Source organism: Ilyonectria robusta (assembly GCF_021365365.1).
Source record: "Ilyonectria robusta strain PMI_751 chromosome Unknown BGZ61scaffold_29, whole genome shotgun sequence".
NCBI classification, from domain to species: domain Eukaryota; kingdom Fungi; phylum Ascomycota; class Sordariomycetes; order Hypocreales; family Nectriaceae; genus Ilyonectria; species Ilyonectria robusta.
Genome location: NW_025764463.1, coordinates 119319 through 135945, shown reverse-complemented (window position 1 = coordinate 135945; position 16627 = coordinate 119319). Strand labels below are relative to the sequence as shown.

The following is a 16627-nucleotide window of genomic DNA, read 5'->3' as shown; positions in this document are numbered from 1 at the left end:
ATATTCATTAGCTGTTCAGCTATTACCAGATGATAATCGGTATCTTAGAATAACTACCCTGAACTGCTGCCCAGCCCGTGTTGGGCAGCAGAAGCATCATTGTTCCATTCCGATGGTGTGTAAACGCAGCATCCCCACACGCCTTGTCTCCAACGGTGAATTCAAGGGCTGCTCTATTCTAGACAAAGGCATATAAGTTCATGATTGTAGGGGTATGAATGGTTTCAAATAACGACCGAACCTTATGGTAAGAGTATTGACAAAAATGAAGAGTATTGTTTGTCGGGAAATGATATTATAAAATGTTCATCCATCGCCTGAGCAGAATGTCACGATCCGTATCTAATCTACGCGGTAGATAGCGCGCTGCATCCTACATAATTCATCTAGATATGTGCCATACACCTTAGCACTGTTCACACTATTAAACTTGATTAACTATCATGAGGTCACGATAACGACCCTTGTAGATGGACTCACTAGTTCAATTTGTCCAGCTTTTCTAATCGCACAACCTCTGATCAGCATGGCATTCGTAGGTTTGGAACAAAATACATACCGTTGATGGAATGTGCTCCATCCGTTGGCTTTCCAACTGGCAACAAAAGCACGTTCTTCTTGAGGATCTCCTTGAAATGCAAGGCAATGGGGATACTGCATGATTCATGGGTCAACTTTTAACCTGTCGGGTCCAGCGATGAAAGGGGCGGGTACCTTCCGCCTTCACATATAAAGTCTGGCTTTGTCTTCCAAACAGTCTCGATTGCATTTACCCCGGCTCGATGGTTCCAGTGATTCACATCTTCATAGAACCAATCGCTCTGATGAACGCAAACTAGGTTCATGCTGTTTTTGCTCTCGAGGCGCTTGAACTCTGCCGTAATGTGCTCGCGAACCAAATTGTCGATGTCCGCCGCTTTCATGTTAGGCACCGTCCGGATACTGAATTTTCCACGTAACCCGGCTGGAATGGATGTGGTGGCGCCCTCACCGGCTGTAGTACTCTCGATTCGGTGGATTGAAAGGGCGGGCATCCTCCTATTGTGCGTATTAGTATCGAAGAACCCTATTACAAGAGAACCTGCACACAACGTACCGCGAAACTAGATTGCTTGCAACATCTTGGTGGAGGCTACGACCTCCAAGCCCGCCATCCAATTCCTCTTCAAAGATCTTCATGTTTTGATACAATTCTCTTTCAGCATCGGTAACCGGTACCACGTTGTCGTATATCCCAGGAATCAGCAATTTTCCGTTTGAGTCGACAAGCGTCGACATGACCTTTACCATGTCTGTCATCGGCTCTGAAATTTGGCCACCAAATATGCCGCTATGTGCATCCTGCTTCGCCCCTGTGATCGTGAGGATGTAAAACAAGACTCCCCTCAGCCCACAACTGATACTGGGCTGCGTGCTCCCGGCCCAGATGCTGTCAGTAATGCAAACCACATCCGCGTCGGCAAAGAACTCGGAGGCCTCTTCTTCCAATGCTGCCCGAAGTCCAACAGATCCGCTTTCCTCCATGCCTTCAAAACAAAATATGAGGTTTGCCGGTACCTCGCTTCCACACTTCTGGAATGCTTCAATCATGTTCAGCCAGGCGACCAAGGGCCCTTTGTCGTCTGACGTGCCTCTGCCACACAACCTCCCACCTTGTTCTATGGTGAGTTGGAAGGGGTCGTGTTTCCACCCATCTTCAATAGCCGCAGGCTGAACGTCATAATGGCAGTAGACCAGAACTGTTGGCTTAGCCAGATCCCGGCCATATCGTCCTAGAACCAATGGAGGGAGTTCAAGGTCTGTTCCTGGTTCTTTCCCTAGCGATTTGACCTTTACATCGATCCCAAGCGATTGCATCTCGTCGGCGATCAGCTCACTGGCCTAAGGAGAACGGGTTATTTCAGAGACTTGCTCACTCTGAGAGTTCCACCAGCGATGAAGAATTACCTTGAAAACATCACGTCTCCTCCCTCCATCAGCAGATACCGACGGTATTTCCACCACACGGCGTAGCCCTTTAGGGTTGTTAAGATATTAGCCGCCTGAACTTAAGCCACTATACTCTGCTCGAAGCGCCACTAACTGTCAATAAATCGATCTTCGAGGTGATCAACCCTATTGCACATATGCTGTTAAGCCTATGCCATATTTCAACAGTTACTTGACGGATCCTCTCACATAGAATAGAAATTTTCGCGGTCCATTGTTGACATCGTTCTCGATTTCCTCACTTATCCACAGAGTTGTTTTAAGTTGAGTGAGAGATGGAGGAGGAATGAATTCGAATACTGCGAAATATATCCAACACAGGGGCTGTATTGCGCAATAAAAATGTTGGCCAACATCAAATTAGTGTGATCGATTGCAAAATTAACTCCGTATCGTTAACAGCACTCGAAAAACAGATCCATCATGCCAAAAATGGAAATTCCTTACGACGGTATGAGTTTAGTACCAAGTGCAATCCATCAATGTGTTCTCTTCCGTGATTAATAATTTCACCCGTTGAACATGACTGGGAAACAGCCCGACTAGCTTGGAATATGGATCAAGTATTTTATTTAATATGTCCGGTTTTCACTGCCTACGTTATGCCTGCGCGGTTGATGATCTGGTACAAATCCTCCGTAAAAAATGCTGCCTAGTCGTCTACCAATCAACTTCGCAATCTCCCTTAGTCGTCGGTCAGAGAAGTAGCTGGCAGTGTCGCTTCTCCCACAGGCTGAAGAGAACGTTCAATCTCCAACAGCACACGCAAACCGCAAAGATAAAAAGAATTATCAGAGTTGGGAGTGCCACATGTCCAGGTGGAGTTGGTAGCCAACCACTACATGAAATAACTAGGCAACACTCCAAGGTTCATGCAATAAGCGCCTCTCGAGGACTTACTAATGCTAGGGGTCTATGGGAGCAGATATACTGCATGCTCCGTCGAGTCTCAGAAGGTAAAATTAAGCTGAATTGATGTGTAATTTACGGCTTGATAAGTGAAAGATCCTCGGATCAGATGAGGGCCAGGACGAGGTCTTTGAGCTTCTAGGCCAAAGAAGAAGGCGCATTTCCCGAACCCGTGGCCTTTTGCGGTCTATGTGGGTCTTGATATTTACGGGAAAGATTACAAAAAGTGGGAAGAAAGGTCTGCTTTCTTGCTGTGACGTAGAGAAAATTAGTAAGATGATAGCGCTGTAAAATGAGGCGCAATCTGTAGTTGCCCATGTACTTGGGACAGGGATCGTCTCAAACTACAGTAAGTTGTGTGTCTATAGCAACATTGGTGATACAAGAGACAAGTGAGTTTAGCGTGCAAAGATCTTGAACTGAACTGGTTATGAGGGTTAAGTTAAGCGGCGTCCAAAATGAATGCCGAGTTTGGTAGTTGCCAAAACAGGAAATATTTTACGAGGATGCCTCCGCGTTTGACTAGCCCAACAGTGAGCGCCGAGGCCCATCCACATCTATAGACTTGTAGTTGACTAAAATTAATTGGTCATGAAAAAACGACCCTTGTGGTAAGAAATAGATGAGTGTTGCTGCTACGTAATCTCATATAGCCTCCACATGAATTAAAGCGACTTTTTTACCAACCTCATCAGTGCGGCTCTTCTTATCCAAGAGACCAAACACTGCAGCAAATGACAACGCACTCCAAATAGGATTTTGCATAATATCGGCTTTCCTTACCAATCTTGGCACTTCAACATGACTTCATTGCCCAAGATATTGGTAATCGGGTCACCAATCGGTCTAATTCCCGAAGACCTGTGGGCCTCCTTCTCGTCACGATACGACGTTTTACTTTACGACTTTCCAACCACTCACAGCTTTCACGAAGGCCTACAAAACGGACCATGCAGCGATATCGTTGCCATCGTTAGACTCGGGTTGAACATTCCAGCAGGAGCCGCAAAAGTGGGACAAGGATGGACAAAGGCAGCGCTCCCATTCCTTCCATCCAGCCTCGAGGCCATTGTGAACTTTGGCCATGGCTACGACGAGGAGGATATTCTCGGACTCGATGCACGTGGGATACGCTTTTTTAACACAACGGGAGGAACCCAGGCGACGGCCACTATCGGGATATATCTCATTATTGCTGCATTCCGCCAAGTTAGTCGGTACGAAAGAATGCTGCGCAACGGAGATTTCCTTCCAGCACTGAGAGATTCGGCCAAACACGCAGTAGATCCGCATGGCAAGAGCGTCGCGATCATTGGCATGGGCTCAATAGGACAGGCAGTCGCCCGACTGGCTGCCGCCCTAGGTATGAGAGTACATTGTGTCAAACGGCCTAGCTTGCAGCATCTCATAGATGTGAGTAAGAATGAGCACCAATGCGGAGGCAGCCTTCCAATTTTGACCTTGCATGACGATATCAACTCCTTGGTCGCAACGGTTGACTGCGTTGTCCTGTCCTGTTCATACACTCCCTCGACACATCACCTTGTCGATAAGGAACTGCTCGAAAGAATGAAGCCTGGCGTTCGCATTGTGAATATTGCCCGGGGTAAGTGCATCGACGAGGGAGCTCTGTGTTACGCAATCGAGAACGGGAAGGTCGGCGGCGTGGGGTTGGATGTCCACTACAACGAGTATGTATCCCTGTTCGGTCTAGCACATAAATCACGGCCTGGGGTGTGCAATACGGCGGATGCCATATACGAGTTCAACACGACTAGATTAGCTAACATAACCTCAAAGACCCCAAGTCAACCCAAAGCTACTCTCATACGACTGCGTCACTCTTCTGCCTCACATTGGTGGACTCACCAACGAAACCATGAGCGTAAGTGGCTTATCATCTTTCCCACACCACAATCCACCTTCTCTAACAAATTGTCATAGAACCACGCAATTATGTGTCTAGAGAGAATTGATAGCTTCTTCCAAAAATGAGCTATGTGTTTGGGTAGTCTTGCCTTCTCTTAAGGTGGTAGTGCAGGGTGAATAAAAAACTGTTGTGGAGTCTTCAAACTCTCAAGCTTAGGGAGTGCGAGGGAATAAATGAGATATTTCTCCATCCTCAACTCCTTCTGAATTGTGTTGGTGACGGGTACTCGCTGGATACGAGAATTTGCTCTATGTCGCATTGGAACTACATGTGCATTCTTCCATAGCCCTTCTCGGGTAGCTCCTATTCACCTCTTTCTTGTCTTGACATTGGCTTTAATAACCGAATTACCTATCTCGGCGCATCTGAATAGATCCTGAAAGAAATGTGAGGCGCGCCATGGTATCACATGCTCGCGAATGCCCAAGCCAAGCAAGGCAGGCCACTCGGCTAACAAACCCCATTTAGATCGAGCACTCGACATTTTAGATTCACGTCGCCCGGAACGACGTTGAGCATTTTTTGTATATTGCATCCACCGTATCTCTTATCGTGTCATGAAGTGGATACTTTGTACATTGAGGCATGGTGAGACAATCAGTCCCACGAGTCACGCCAGGAAAGCGGAGAAGAGGGACACAGTTTGTGGCAATGATTTGGATAAGTCTTGGTGTCGAAAGTGGAACGGGGCGACGACGATGTTTTAGCGTTAGTCGTATACCGTTACTGTATCTGGCAATACTCAGGTGGCTCGTTCAAGATTACCCAATTTGGGTAGGTTGATATGGTCACACTCCACTGAGGTCCACCGAGAAACAATTACCCAAACTAGAACCGTTGTTGGTATCATCTCATGTATTAGTAGTTACCTTTATGCCGCAGATTATCCTTTCACAAGAGGTTGATTATTGTTTGAATTTCAAGTGCGATAACCCATTGGTGTTGGTTTCCCACAAAGTTACCAGAGATACCTAACTTGCAGATACGCTCTCAAGCTCACCATGAGTCCCAGCGCTACCTCACCCCAAGACGTTTCCTCCACTGCCAAGCGGGCGGAATATGGAGATTTCAACGTGGAGAAAATGACGTACACGCTCGTTCCAGAGGCTGAGCAGCAACCTGTCCCAGGGTTGCAGCACCCTGGCAGGATGACCCAGAAACTCACGACAGCGCATATGGTGTTGTGTAAGTGGGATCAAGAGGAGGGATGGGCAGCACCGGAAATGATGCCATACGGGAAAATATCTCTAGAGCCGACTGCCAGCGTCTTGCATTACGCAACAGAGTCTTTTGTAAGTCCAGGTACTGCCATCCAGCTGGCACCGGCATGACCTTCTGCATCTATCTGTAGTATGTTGCTGACTAGACCTTGTACGTTCGTCTAGGAGGGCATGAAGGTCTACCGCGGCTACGACAACAAGATCAGGCTTTTCCGACCCCGTTTGAACTGCGAGCGTCTTATCAAATCCAATGCGCGAGTTTGTCTGCCCTCGTTTAACCCAGAGCGCTTACTAGAAATCCTCATCGCGTACCTCGCTATCGAGTGTCGTCGTTGGCTGCCCGAGCCAGGTTCCAATCTTTACGTTCGACCTGCCATGATTGGTAGCGGATCTGCGCTGGGCATCCAGAAACCGCCCGAAGCGCTGTTCTTCCTATTCGCCGCGCTGTTCCCGCAATCATCCCGATCGTCACCAGGCATCAAGCTCGTCGCAAGCGACTCCGAGTACATTCGAGCGTGGCCCGGTGGTTTTGGCACTGCCAAAGTTGGTGCCAGCTACGGCCCAGCTATGGTGGCACATGCCAAAGCCAAAGAGCAGGGTTGCAGCCAAACGTTGTGGCTATTTGGAGAGGAGAAGCTGGTGACGGAGGCTGGAGCAAGCAACTTCTTTGTTGTCTGGCGGCTTGATGATGGCACGATTGAGCTGGTTACTAGCTCGCTGGACACCGGCGTCATCTTGGAAGGCATCACAAGACGTAGTGTGTTGGAAATAGCTCGGGAGAGGCTTATAGAGGGCACAGCTTCGGCTGGCCTAACTCCGCTCAAGGTCACTGAGCGCCCATTTTCCATGGACGAGATTCTCAAAGCGCATCATGAGGGAAGACTTATCGAGTCTTTCGTTTCTGGTACAGCGGTAAGCATCCCCGATACACTGCGTCAACATATGGACTAACCCATGCGCACAACAAGATGTTCATTAGCCCTGTTTCTATGATTCGGTACGGCAATGAGGATATACACTTCCCGATGACGGTCACGGATGACAACCAGAAAACTCCTCTGTCTAAATACTCGTCAGCGATCAAGTCTTGGTTGGAGGATATTATCTACGGTCGGACAGAGCACGAGTGGGGTTACGTGTTACCCGGCCAGTAGATGCAGGAATGAATGAATTTTATGGTCAGAAAAATACGGGAAAGCTCTGCGCTGAGAAACAAGGCTATTGGAACTTATGAATTGGTAGTGTGAAAGGAAGCCTGCCCAACTGAGATGCTAACAGCGATCTGGGACATCGTGGATTTTTACATTGCTTCAAGGGAAGCTTCCTTAAAAATTCACGTAGTGGATTACACCGCGTTGCATAGCGCAGTGTCATTGATATTAGCTGTATCTTATGGTGGGAGGTGTTTCGTCACCACTGGCCCAATTTGTGCTGGTGCACTATCACGCAGTCTAGCTGTTATCGGTCGGCTGTCGGGTGATTTAGCATGTCCGGTTACCGCCTGGTACAAAAGCAAGCCGGCTCCATAAATTAAACCCGTCCCCTTGACTGTCCTGTCACGATTTACTGGAATATCCGCCCTCATCGGAATTGGCCTCACCCGCCACCATTCATCAACGTATGCCAAATGGTTAATCCACCAACCCGCAAGCGCCATGTTGTCTCCCGGGATCGTAATGGATGTGTCACCTGCCGTGCGCGAAGATTGAAATGCGACGAGGGCAAGCCCAGCTGTCAAAACGTGAGAACATGATGCCACTTTCTTCCTTGTCGTTTCCTCCACGTCCAGCTCTTGCTCACATTCACATCCCTACGACAGTGTACTCGGTTCAAAATCCAGTGCGGCGGATACAAAAATCGTCTCGTTTTCAAGGACCAGACGGACCGCCTCTGCAAGAAACATGGATCGGGTTCACATTCTCGAAATGCCAAGAAGCAATCCCCACCTGCGCCAAATGATGTGACTGCACCCGTGGATATGACGCAGGTCCATCATTTGACTCATTGGCAGAGCGTATATGTAGCGGCAGAGTCATTGACGGAGATGTCTGCTGGACTAGAGCATAACGGGCACGGAACGAAGGAGGGCGTACATGAGTCTCAATCTGGTGCCGGCGAAGAAACTCATGCCACAGACTTATCTCTCAATTTCTTCAACATTGGCCGCGACGATGAATCGCCAACGCAGGGCCACTACGATAATCCTCAGTCTCCGGATGACTCTGTCCCGAGTGACCCTGATGACATGGGAGCCTTGGATGCCACATTTTCACCACTTGAGACCTCACACAACGGAGAAACGACAATCCATCGCCCACAGCCGTCTCTTATCTCGCATTCAAGCCAATCACCATCACAGCCTACCACCCAGCCTGACCTGATCCAGGTGGCCCCGTCAGGGATTATGGAGAGCGCCAAGTTCCCCGAGGATCTTATTTACTACCATCATATACGGGATGGCCCGCCTTACGGATTGCTATCTGTTCTATCGCTCGACGATATGTTCCAAGTGAAATACCTGGACGCGTCCTTTTTCCATGCCGCGCTAGCACTTTCGGCATTGGACATATCCCACATCGAGGGAAACAATGTGCTGGCCAAGAAGGCTCGACTGCATGCTCTGGATCACTACGTGACTGCCCTAGGCACGGTCAGTCGAACGAGTAACCTCTTGGATCTCGGATTCCGCCCTGATAGGTCATATGCGGCCATCTCATGGCTGGCCACGACCTTGTTCTTAGCACACTTTGAGTTGCAGCGGGGCGAGATGAGGCTTTGGTACATACACAGCTGCGCCGCCGTGAATCGACTCTCCCGAGACCTTCGCCTTGTGAGAGGGTCGGTCATGGGCGAACCAATACTGCGATCGTTTTCCCGGATTGCTGCTTTGCTCAATATTTACGATCGCACGTATTCGGTCCAGCCGAGGACCTGTCCCGACATCCCAAACTCACTACAAGACTCATTGCTACTGTCGCCTTGTCCTACAGATCGGCTACTCTTCATCCTGCCTCGCGTGATCGAGCTAGAGGAAGACTGGCGCAGTAATCCTCAGGAAGAAGACCGGTTTCGAGAACAAGCAGCCAAATTGATCTCGGAGCTGGAGGAATGGCGATGTAGCTTGGATGAAGCGGATGTACCTTTTTTTAATGACATACAGTCTCCCGAGGGAGGAGGCGCGTTTTCAATCAGCCCACTGACCTTGTCGGATTCCCGCCAGCCCATCCGAGCCGCAACCAACTTCATGCACTATCTCATTTCCTTGTTAAGACTTGGCACCCACTATCTACCAGGTTCTGGACGGCAGCAACCGAGCAATTCAGAACATTTAGTTCTCCTGGTGTGTCGTCTGGCCGCCGGTGTAACTCCACAGCAATGTGCAGCTATAAACGCCTACGGGCATGGCATGGTACCTGCATTGATGAACGCATACTACATTACGCATGACGGGTCGATCAAGGCTTGGATAGTTGACTGGTTGAATAAGTTTCCGCGAGAGAGGGAAGGCATCTGGAATGTTCGACATGCGACACGGCTATTAGCGTATATCGACGAGGAATACAGTCGGCGGGGAGCGGGCCAGAACTGGGGCGTGATCAAGGTCCGCATGATAGACCTGGAAGATGAGAACACGCCTGAACCTGTAGATGTTGAGAAAACCGAAGACAGGTTTACGGTTGAGATATATTCGAGGTCGAAACGGGGATGGAGCATAGATTTTGTTGATGTCCCTTGATCGGGGCATATTAGATAACAATTCTTCACCCCGATCTTTACAGTGGATCACATAATGCACTTAAACAAGACCGTCTAGTCCAGGTTCGGGAGGCAGAGGCAGGATATGTCCGAAATATTTTTATCCTATCAATGTGACGCCAAATAGTCTCCTCCTCTCCGGCCTAAGGAAGCTCGGAACCATTATCCTCCGAGAACAGTCGATATATGCTTCTAAAATCCTTCCCTTGGCACTTTTCACTCTGAACAGCTTTTTTGAAAAAGGTCTGAACCACAGGACCCAGAACACTACCTGCGTTCAACTGTTCACCCAGCTCCAAGGACATATCGAGGACACCTCGGCATAACTCGGTCGTGAATCCTCCCTCGAAATCATTGGCAGAAGATGCAATGGAAGATATTCCCTTGACAGGGTTTTGCTCTCGGCTGTTGCGCGACATGCCTGTCGAGACGTTGATGACTCCAGCCAGAACACTAGGGTTGAGCCCGTATAACCGTCCCATGTTCATCCCTTCGCAGACTCCAATCATGTTGACAGCCGACAGATAGTTGTTGATCAGTTTAGTGGCCAGGCCCGCACCGGCTCCGCCACAATGGAAGATGCTCTCGGGCTTGCCCATATGCACAATGGTTGACTTGACTAGTTCAAACACCTCTGGACTGCTACCAACCATGAAGGTCAGTGTTCCAGCATTGGCACCTCCCACACCTCCTGAGACTGGGGCGTCGGCGAAGACTCCAAGCCCAGACTCCTTGACAGCGTCTCCAATTTCTTGTGATGTCTTGACGTCGATAGTTGAGCAATCAATGAAGATCTTACCACCCGCTTTCGGTGAAGATTGCAGAGAGAGAAGTCCAGTATTACGGTTCGTAAATACTTCCCGAACGTGCTCTCCTCTGGGAAGCATTGTTATAATGATGTCCTAAAATGCGATATGAGTCGGTGTCTTCGAAGTGCAGCAAAATTATAGCAAAAAGCTTACACAATTGTCGGAGATTTCCCGTGGGCTCGTCACGACTTGTATGTCGCCGGGTGTTTCAGCCACCCATTGATCCCGGCGTTCAGCGACGACCTCGCAAACATATAACGTCGAATCTTCCGGTATCTTGGCTCCTAAATTCTTTGCCATCCCACATCCCATAACACCAAGCCCGATAAAGCCATATGACTTGGCGGGTGAGCTTTTCTGATCGGCCATGATGGACTTGTGCGAATTGGTTCGGGTAGCAAAAGTTTAAGCTACAAGAGCACAAATGAAACCGGCGGACCACGATGGAGAATTCGTGAATGATGTACGAAAGGCAGTCTATGCGTTTCATGCGGCACACAATTAATTCAAGCAGATTTAACGTCAACGTCTTGCTGTTCTGTAACGGGCCGTGATGAGTTGGGGAAACAATTAGTGGGGTCGTGGGCATAAAGCTGACAGGGGAAATTATTGGGTTGAAGATTGTTGGAGTAATAATACAGTGTTATTACCGTAAAAACTCTGTCAATTCTCGCAGCTTAGCATCTCCATTTTCCACCGTTAACGGCGAAAAAGTCACGAACAGCCTAATGTATTGGTTCTCATTTTCTTTAAGGAGAAACTGTGGAGAGACTAGACTGCGCGAGTTGACAGTGTTTTTACGGCACTATCGACATCAGACACTTGAACGTCAGGCGCCAAAAAAAAACCACTCCATAATTGTATCGTTTACTTCGGCATGACGACGGACCCCTCGTCGAAAAGAATAGTTTCAATGAGATAGCTTTCATTGTCTCTCTTCTCTGAGCAATATGGGCATGAATAAGCGAGAAGCGTTTATTGGACGTTATATAATCTACCTCAGAGGCAGGTAAGGGTCGTAAAATATCTACACGCTCTACAGCTAAAGGCGACCAGGGAAATACCTGCCTCGCTTTCTCGCTTCTGTCGCCCACACGCCATCATGAGCAAAGATAACCTCGACATTGACCAAATCGCCTGGGTTCTCAACGGTTTCCCGAATGGCAGAAATTGTCTTTTCCGCCTGGATTTTATCCTTATGGATGCAACAGATCGCACCAGGGTACGCGTCGTCGATCCACGTCGCAATGCCCTTCTCGCCAGTAAAAATCCGTTTATCATGACTCGCATCGCCAGCAAGGTAGACATGCCTCTCGTTATCAAGGCGGCAGAGAAGATTAATATGTCCGTCAAGATGGCCGGGAGCAGAGACTATATATACACTCCCGTCGTTGAATATGTCCATTGCTGCCTCAAAATGGCCCTTTCGGTGCCACGGCTTGGCGAAAAAGTGAACGAGCTTCTGAGTCTGAGGCGCAAGGCAATTGGCATCCTCATAAGGTGGCGGTGTGCTTGGTAGACCAGTCGGGGGGAGCTCAATGCTTCTCTTTAGATCTAGCATTCCTATTTCAAAATGGTTGTGACTCCCGACGCCGCTCTGCTTCCCACCATCGATCAGATCAAGGGCGCCTGGGCCAACAATGTAAGTTGATTTAGGATAGTCCGACGGCGTGCCGACATGGTCCCAGTGAAGGTGACTGAAAATAACCATATCGACATCGTCGGGCGTAAGCCCACCAGATGCGAGTGACTCCAGAGTGTCGGGCTCGCCGGAGAGCGGCTGGCGTGTCATTGCATGCTTGTAAATGGGCTTCGGATAGCGGTCGAGCTGTCGCCGGATGCCAAGGTCGAAGACTATTCGCGTTGTCTTTTGGGTCTCGAGGTTTGTGTGCTGAATCAAAAAGGAGAGTGAGGGTACTGTCTTTCGAGCCGAAGGGTCGTCGATTGGAGTGACGAAGAATCGTTCCGGCAAAGTCAGGTAACCAGCTGAGAGTGCGTGGACAGAGACGGAACCTGTAGCATGCATAGTGTATTGAGATCCGAAATAATGAATATTGCGCAGGTTGCTATTGAGAAAGTGTTTTGGTCACAGGTGAGGTGAAATAAAATACAATAACACCTAGCGACGTGGATGTATTTTCACTTTGCTGGGGATATACAATGTCGCCTTCCCCACGGAAGCAGCCGATTTGATTGCTGATTTGAACAATAGATCTCAGATGACGAATCATGCATATTACAGTCATGGACTGTTGACCGGTATGCACGTCTGGGCATTGGAGACACTATTTGGGGCTGAATTGGAGAGGAAAATAATAGATCAAACGCCATGGGGAAATATATTTTCCATCATTGTATAAAAAAGCACTGGAAATAACTATAAACCCTATTTAAGTTGGTAATTAACTAAATCAAAGATCAGCCCAGAAATTTACCCCATTTATCATTATTCTGCCATGTCCAACGACAGCCACACCGACCTGTTCGCCGCCGGTCTCAAAAACCGCCGGGAGGTGGTTGGAAATGCCTACGTCGACGCCGCCCTACGTAACGGCTCTAGCGAATTCGCTTACCCCGGTCAACAACTCGTTACCGAGTACGATACCCGCAAGTCTGTGTTCTACCACTATTGCTGACATGGATGATCAAGGTGGTGCTGGGGGAACGTATGGTCACGTCCTGGCCTGGAGCGCAAGCAGCGCAGTCTCCTGAGTAGGTCCCGCTCCATCCACGGTCTAGTGCCCACGGGGGTTTAATACGAGCTTTTTAGACATCGGCATGTTGATCGCGTTGAAGAGCTGGCCCGAGTTGGGCATCCACGTCCGTGGTGCTCTGAACAACGGCCTGAGTGAGGTCGAAATCCGCGAGGCTGTCCTCCAAGCCACCATCTACTGCGGAGTACCTGCGGGTGTGGAGGCTATGAAAGTAGCTGAGAAGACTATTAATGATATGATTCAGAAGGGTGAGCACAAGAGGGAGCTTGCGGAGGTGTCACCAGAGGCCAAGACGGGAGTGTAATGGCATTCGCAATAAAACAGGCCTGATAGCAATGCACCCTTCTTCTGGGAGCTGAACCTGACTCAATCCAATTCCAACTGTATTCTCCGCGTAATTTGCTTGATAAATTGGATCCCCAAACTTTTGGGTAACAATTCATCTCAGAGGTATCCCTCTGCTCGGCTATCACCGACGTGTTAAATTTCCAAGACTGGTTACTTCGTGCACCTCGATCCATTGTAGCGTGGTATCTGAACCCTGACCCAATAATTGGGTACCGGGAGGGCTTCAGAGGATGCTTCCTAGTAAACGGATGGGGTACAAAATGGGGGAGAAACAACTTGGTTGGCTTTCGATGCTAGCCTTTGGTATGCGAACAGTTTTCCAGCCCACCGCCACCACCACTCTCCTCTAGGGACTCTCCATCCCAGTCTAAGTTGTCATCTCCGCCTTTCGTCCGGCCAATCTACACTGCCCACGGGGATCTCGCTTCTCCGCATTCTCCCCACGATTTCTCTAGCCTCGAAGAGAAGCCAAGCGCGACATGGCCCCGGACTTTCTCCCCCATTGCAAGGATCACCTACCTACCGTCTTGGAATAATGTGCGGGGAACGGCCTTTGAGGTCAGACATCGGATGACTTCTACTTAGTTGATTACTGCTAGCTTTGGTATTGTTTACTCGACGATGATGATATAAACCAAGTCTCATGCTCTTCGTAGGCTTGCCCAATTTTCTACATCCTCAATTTCCTACATCGTGAGATTTGACCAGCAGCAATGGCCAACACAAATACACGATACAACTTTCTAGTGATTTTCTTTGTGGCTCTAGGGTCCTTTACCTATGGCTTCAATTCTGCAATCAGTGGCTCCGTCCTAGGCCTCTCATCTTTCTTAAACTACTTCCAGCTCAGCACCACCGGCCCAAATGCTACGAAAGGCAACCATCTGATCGGAGGTGAGATATTACCAGCCAAAAGAAAAACCTCTGTCGTCAAGGGAGAACCGAATATTAATCTCTTTCTGTCCAAATAGCCAACAATGGTCTCTTCGCAGGTGGTGGAATTATTGGGTGCCTCCTCGTTCCTTGGCTCCTTGATGCAGCTGGACGTCGCGTCGCCATCCAAATCACATCCCTCCTCTGTGTCGCCTCTGCCATTCTTCAGGCCGGATCTGTCCACATTGGCATGCTCCTGGTTGGCCGCTTCTTGAATGGAATCGGCGTTGGCATGATGGACGTTGCTGTGCCAATCTACCAGTCGGAAATTTCGCCTGCTAAAGTCAGAGGCCGCATGGTTGGATCACACGGCTTCCTGGTTGTTGTTGGCTATGTGAGTCCTCCTCTGTATTATTTCTACTCTTGGTGAACCCTCATTCTGATAAGCTTGGTGCATTAGGCCTTGGCTGGATGGGCTGGGTACGGATGCTTTTTCATCACCAAGGAAGCTCTCCAATGGCGTCTATGCCTCGCATTTCAGATTGTGGCACCGATGCTTCTCCTGGCTGGATCTCCTTGGATGCCAGAATCACCAAGATGGTTATGCAAAATGGGTAGAACGGAAGCGGCTCGTCAAGTTCTCGAGAACCTCCACCCAGATGGTCAACACGAAGGCAATTCGTTTGCCGAAAATGAACTCCAGCAGATTTGCACACAGCTCGAGATTGAAACGCATGGAGCCACTTCAAGCGGGTGGCGACACGCTTTCTCTCAAAAGTCGTATCGCAAGAGGCTTCTTTACGGCTTTTTTGTCCAGTAAGCAGCCACATGGAACATGATGGAGGATATTACTCACCAACGTAAACAGGTGTGTCGCTCAGTCAACTGGAGTTCTGGTTGTCAACAACTACCAGATCCTTCTTTACGATGGTCTGGGCCTGCGAGGGTCCATCTCCCTCCTGCTCTACGCATGCTACAACTCGCTGGCAGCGTTTATGAACTTTGTCAACAGCTTGATGTTGGACCGCTGGGGACGAATTCGCATCATGGTTATTGGATTGATTGGCTGCTCACTGTCACTCTCAGGATTCACCGCCATGGTCGCCGAGTTCGTCGGCACAAACAACAAGGTTGGCAACGGATTGGGAGTCTTCTTTTTGTACCTCTTTGTCTTCTTCTATGGCGGTACCATGGATGCTTCGTCGTATGTCTACTGCGCCGAGATCTTCCCAACATCGATTCGTGCCCATGGTGTCGGCCTCAGCGTGTCCGGGCTGTTCATCATGACACTCATCTACACGCAGACGGCCCCAACGGCATTTGAGAATGTGGGATGGAAGTTCTATCTCATCTTTATTATCATTCCCTGGATTGGCGCATTTATCATGGGCAAATACTTTCCCGAAACGGCTGGGCTGTCGCTGGAGGAAATTGCCGTTCTGTTTGGGGACGAAGCTGCCCCTAACGTCGCCAGCACCGGAGACAATAAGACGTCAGTTGGGCACGAGGCGTTCAATGATACGCATTCTTCCTTGACCACCAAAGCACGAGACGCTGATACAGAGCACGCCGAGATGGTTGGTTTGTAAAGCGGGCGTTATTCCACGGGAACTGCTGTGTCGTTGACCTAGATACAACAGAATTTGCAGACCACAGCCAACTGTATTTTTGGATGAATTATTGGGCTCAAGGGGGTTTGGAGCTGGTAGGGGAACGGTTCAATTCTGATTGGGAGACTCACTTCCTCCAAATAAAGCGCTTTTCTTCATCTCCTTTTCATCTCTCCAAACCGCAGTATAATACCAGTCGTCATCAAGTGCCGTAGTAGCCATCGTTACCCATGGATTACCCACCGTGATGGGGAAGAAATCTCCAAAGACTCTGTGACCCCCAAGATCCCCTCCCCCACATTTCGCCTCAATTTCATTTTTCTATCCCCATCTCTATATGTGAGCATTCAAGGAGTCTTCTACATATGATCCAAGCGAATGAAAAGAAGTCAGATTCCAGGCCCATCCCAGATACTTAACCGCCTACGTATCGCACCAAGTCCGCCGAGAGCCAATTCTGTCCTCTCCC

The 16627-nt window shown here is 49.1% G+C and overlaps 8 protein-coding genes across 8 annotated transcripts; 5 read left to right on the top strand and 3 right to left on the bottom strand.

Annotated features, from left to right (window-relative positions):
* Positions 1 to 15: 15 nt before the first annotated feature.
* On the bottom strand, positions 16 to 2126 carry BGZ61DRAFT_498684 (uncharacterized protein; the record flags this gene model as incomplete). The annotated part of the gene is made up of 8 exons (XM_046251305.1): positions 16 to 53; positions 378 to 421; positions 481 to 502; positions 560 to 654; positions 715 to 1038; positions 1097 to 1881; positions 1948 to 2015; positions 2084 to 2126. 8 exons carry the CDS (start codon positions 2124 to 2126, stop codon positions 16 to 18), a joined length of 1419 nt encoding a protein of 472 aa, XP_046097460.1.
* A 1573-nt stretch (positions 2127 to 3699) lies between these two features.
* On the top strand, positions 3700 to 4893 carry BGZ61DRAFT_592955 (uncharacterized protein; the record flags this gene model as incomplete). Its single annotated transcript, XM_046256764.1, has 3 exons — positions 3700 to 4589; positions 4699 to 4783; positions 4843 to 4893. 3 exons carry the CDS (start codon positions 3700 to 3702, stop codon positions 4891 to 4893), a joined length of 1026 nt encoding a protein of 341 aa, XP_046097459.1.
* A 1017-nt stretch (positions 4894 to 5910) lies between these two features.
* On the top strand, positions 5911 to 7202 carry BGZ61DRAFT_366180 (aminotransferase; the record flags this gene model as incomplete). Its single annotated transcript, XM_046241662.1, has 3 exons — positions 5911 to 6120; positions 6214 to 6960; positions 7017 to 7202. The coding sequence occupies 3 exons, from the start codon at positions 5911 to 5913 to the stop codon at positions 7200 to 7202; spliced, it is 1143 nt and encodes a 380-aa protein (XP_046097458.1).
* Positions 7203 to 7675: 473 nt separating this feature from the next.
* On the top strand, positions 7676 to 9784 carry BGZ61DRAFT_498681 (uncharacterized protein; the record flags this gene model as incomplete). The annotated part of the gene is made up of 2 exons (XM_046251304.1): positions 7676 to 7789; positions 7868 to 9784. The coding sequence occupies 2 exons, from the start codon at positions 7676 to 7678 to the stop codon at positions 9782 to 9784; spliced, it is 2031 nt and encodes a 676-aa protein (XP_046097457.1).
* Positions 9785 to 9947: 163 nt separating this feature from the next.
* BGZ61DRAFT_366041 (NAD binding domain of 6-phosphogluconate dehydrogenase-domain-containing protein) lies at positions 9948 to 10982 on the bottom strand (the record flags this gene model as incomplete). The annotated part of the gene is made up of 2 exons (XM_046241650.1): positions 9948 to 10706; positions 10767 to 10982. The coding sequence occupies 2 exons, from the start codon at positions 10980 to 10982 to the stop codon at positions 9948 to 9950; spliced, it is 975 nt and encodes a 324-aa protein (XP_046097456.1).
* Positions 10983 to 11655: 673 nt separating this feature from the next.
* On the bottom strand, positions 11656 to 12639 carry BGZ61DRAFT_498679 (beta-lactamase-like protein; the record flags this gene model as incomplete). The annotated part of the gene is made up of 1 exon (XM_046251303.1): positions 11656 to 12639. One exon carries the CDS (start codon positions 12637 to 12639, stop codon positions 11656 to 11658), a length of 984 nt encoding a protein of 327 aa, XP_046097455.1.
* A 430-nt stretch (positions 12640 to 13069) lies between these two features.
* On the top strand, positions 13070 to 13631 carry BGZ61DRAFT_366189 (AhpD-like protein; the record flags this gene model as incomplete). Its single annotated transcript, XM_046241663.1, has 3 exons — positions 13070 to 13209; positions 13264 to 13325; positions 13384 to 13631. 3 exons carry the CDS (start codon positions 13070 to 13072, stop codon positions 13629 to 13631), a joined length of 450 nt encoding a protein of 149 aa, XP_046097454.1.
* Positions 13632 to 14388: 757 nt separating this feature from the next.
* Positions 14389 to 16354, top strand: BGZ61DRAFT_559390 (general substrate transporter; the record flags this gene model as incomplete). The annotated part of the gene is made up of 4 exons (XM_046255759.1): positions 14389 to 14569; positions 14647 to 14942; positions 15009 to 15364; positions 15417 to 16354. The coding sequence occupies 4 exons, from the start codon at positions 14389 to 14391 to the stop codon at positions 16135 to 16137; spliced, it is 1554 nt and encodes a 517-aa protein (XP_046097453.1). The 3' UTR covers positions 16138 to 16354.
* Positions 16355 to 16627: the final 273 nt, after the last annotated feature.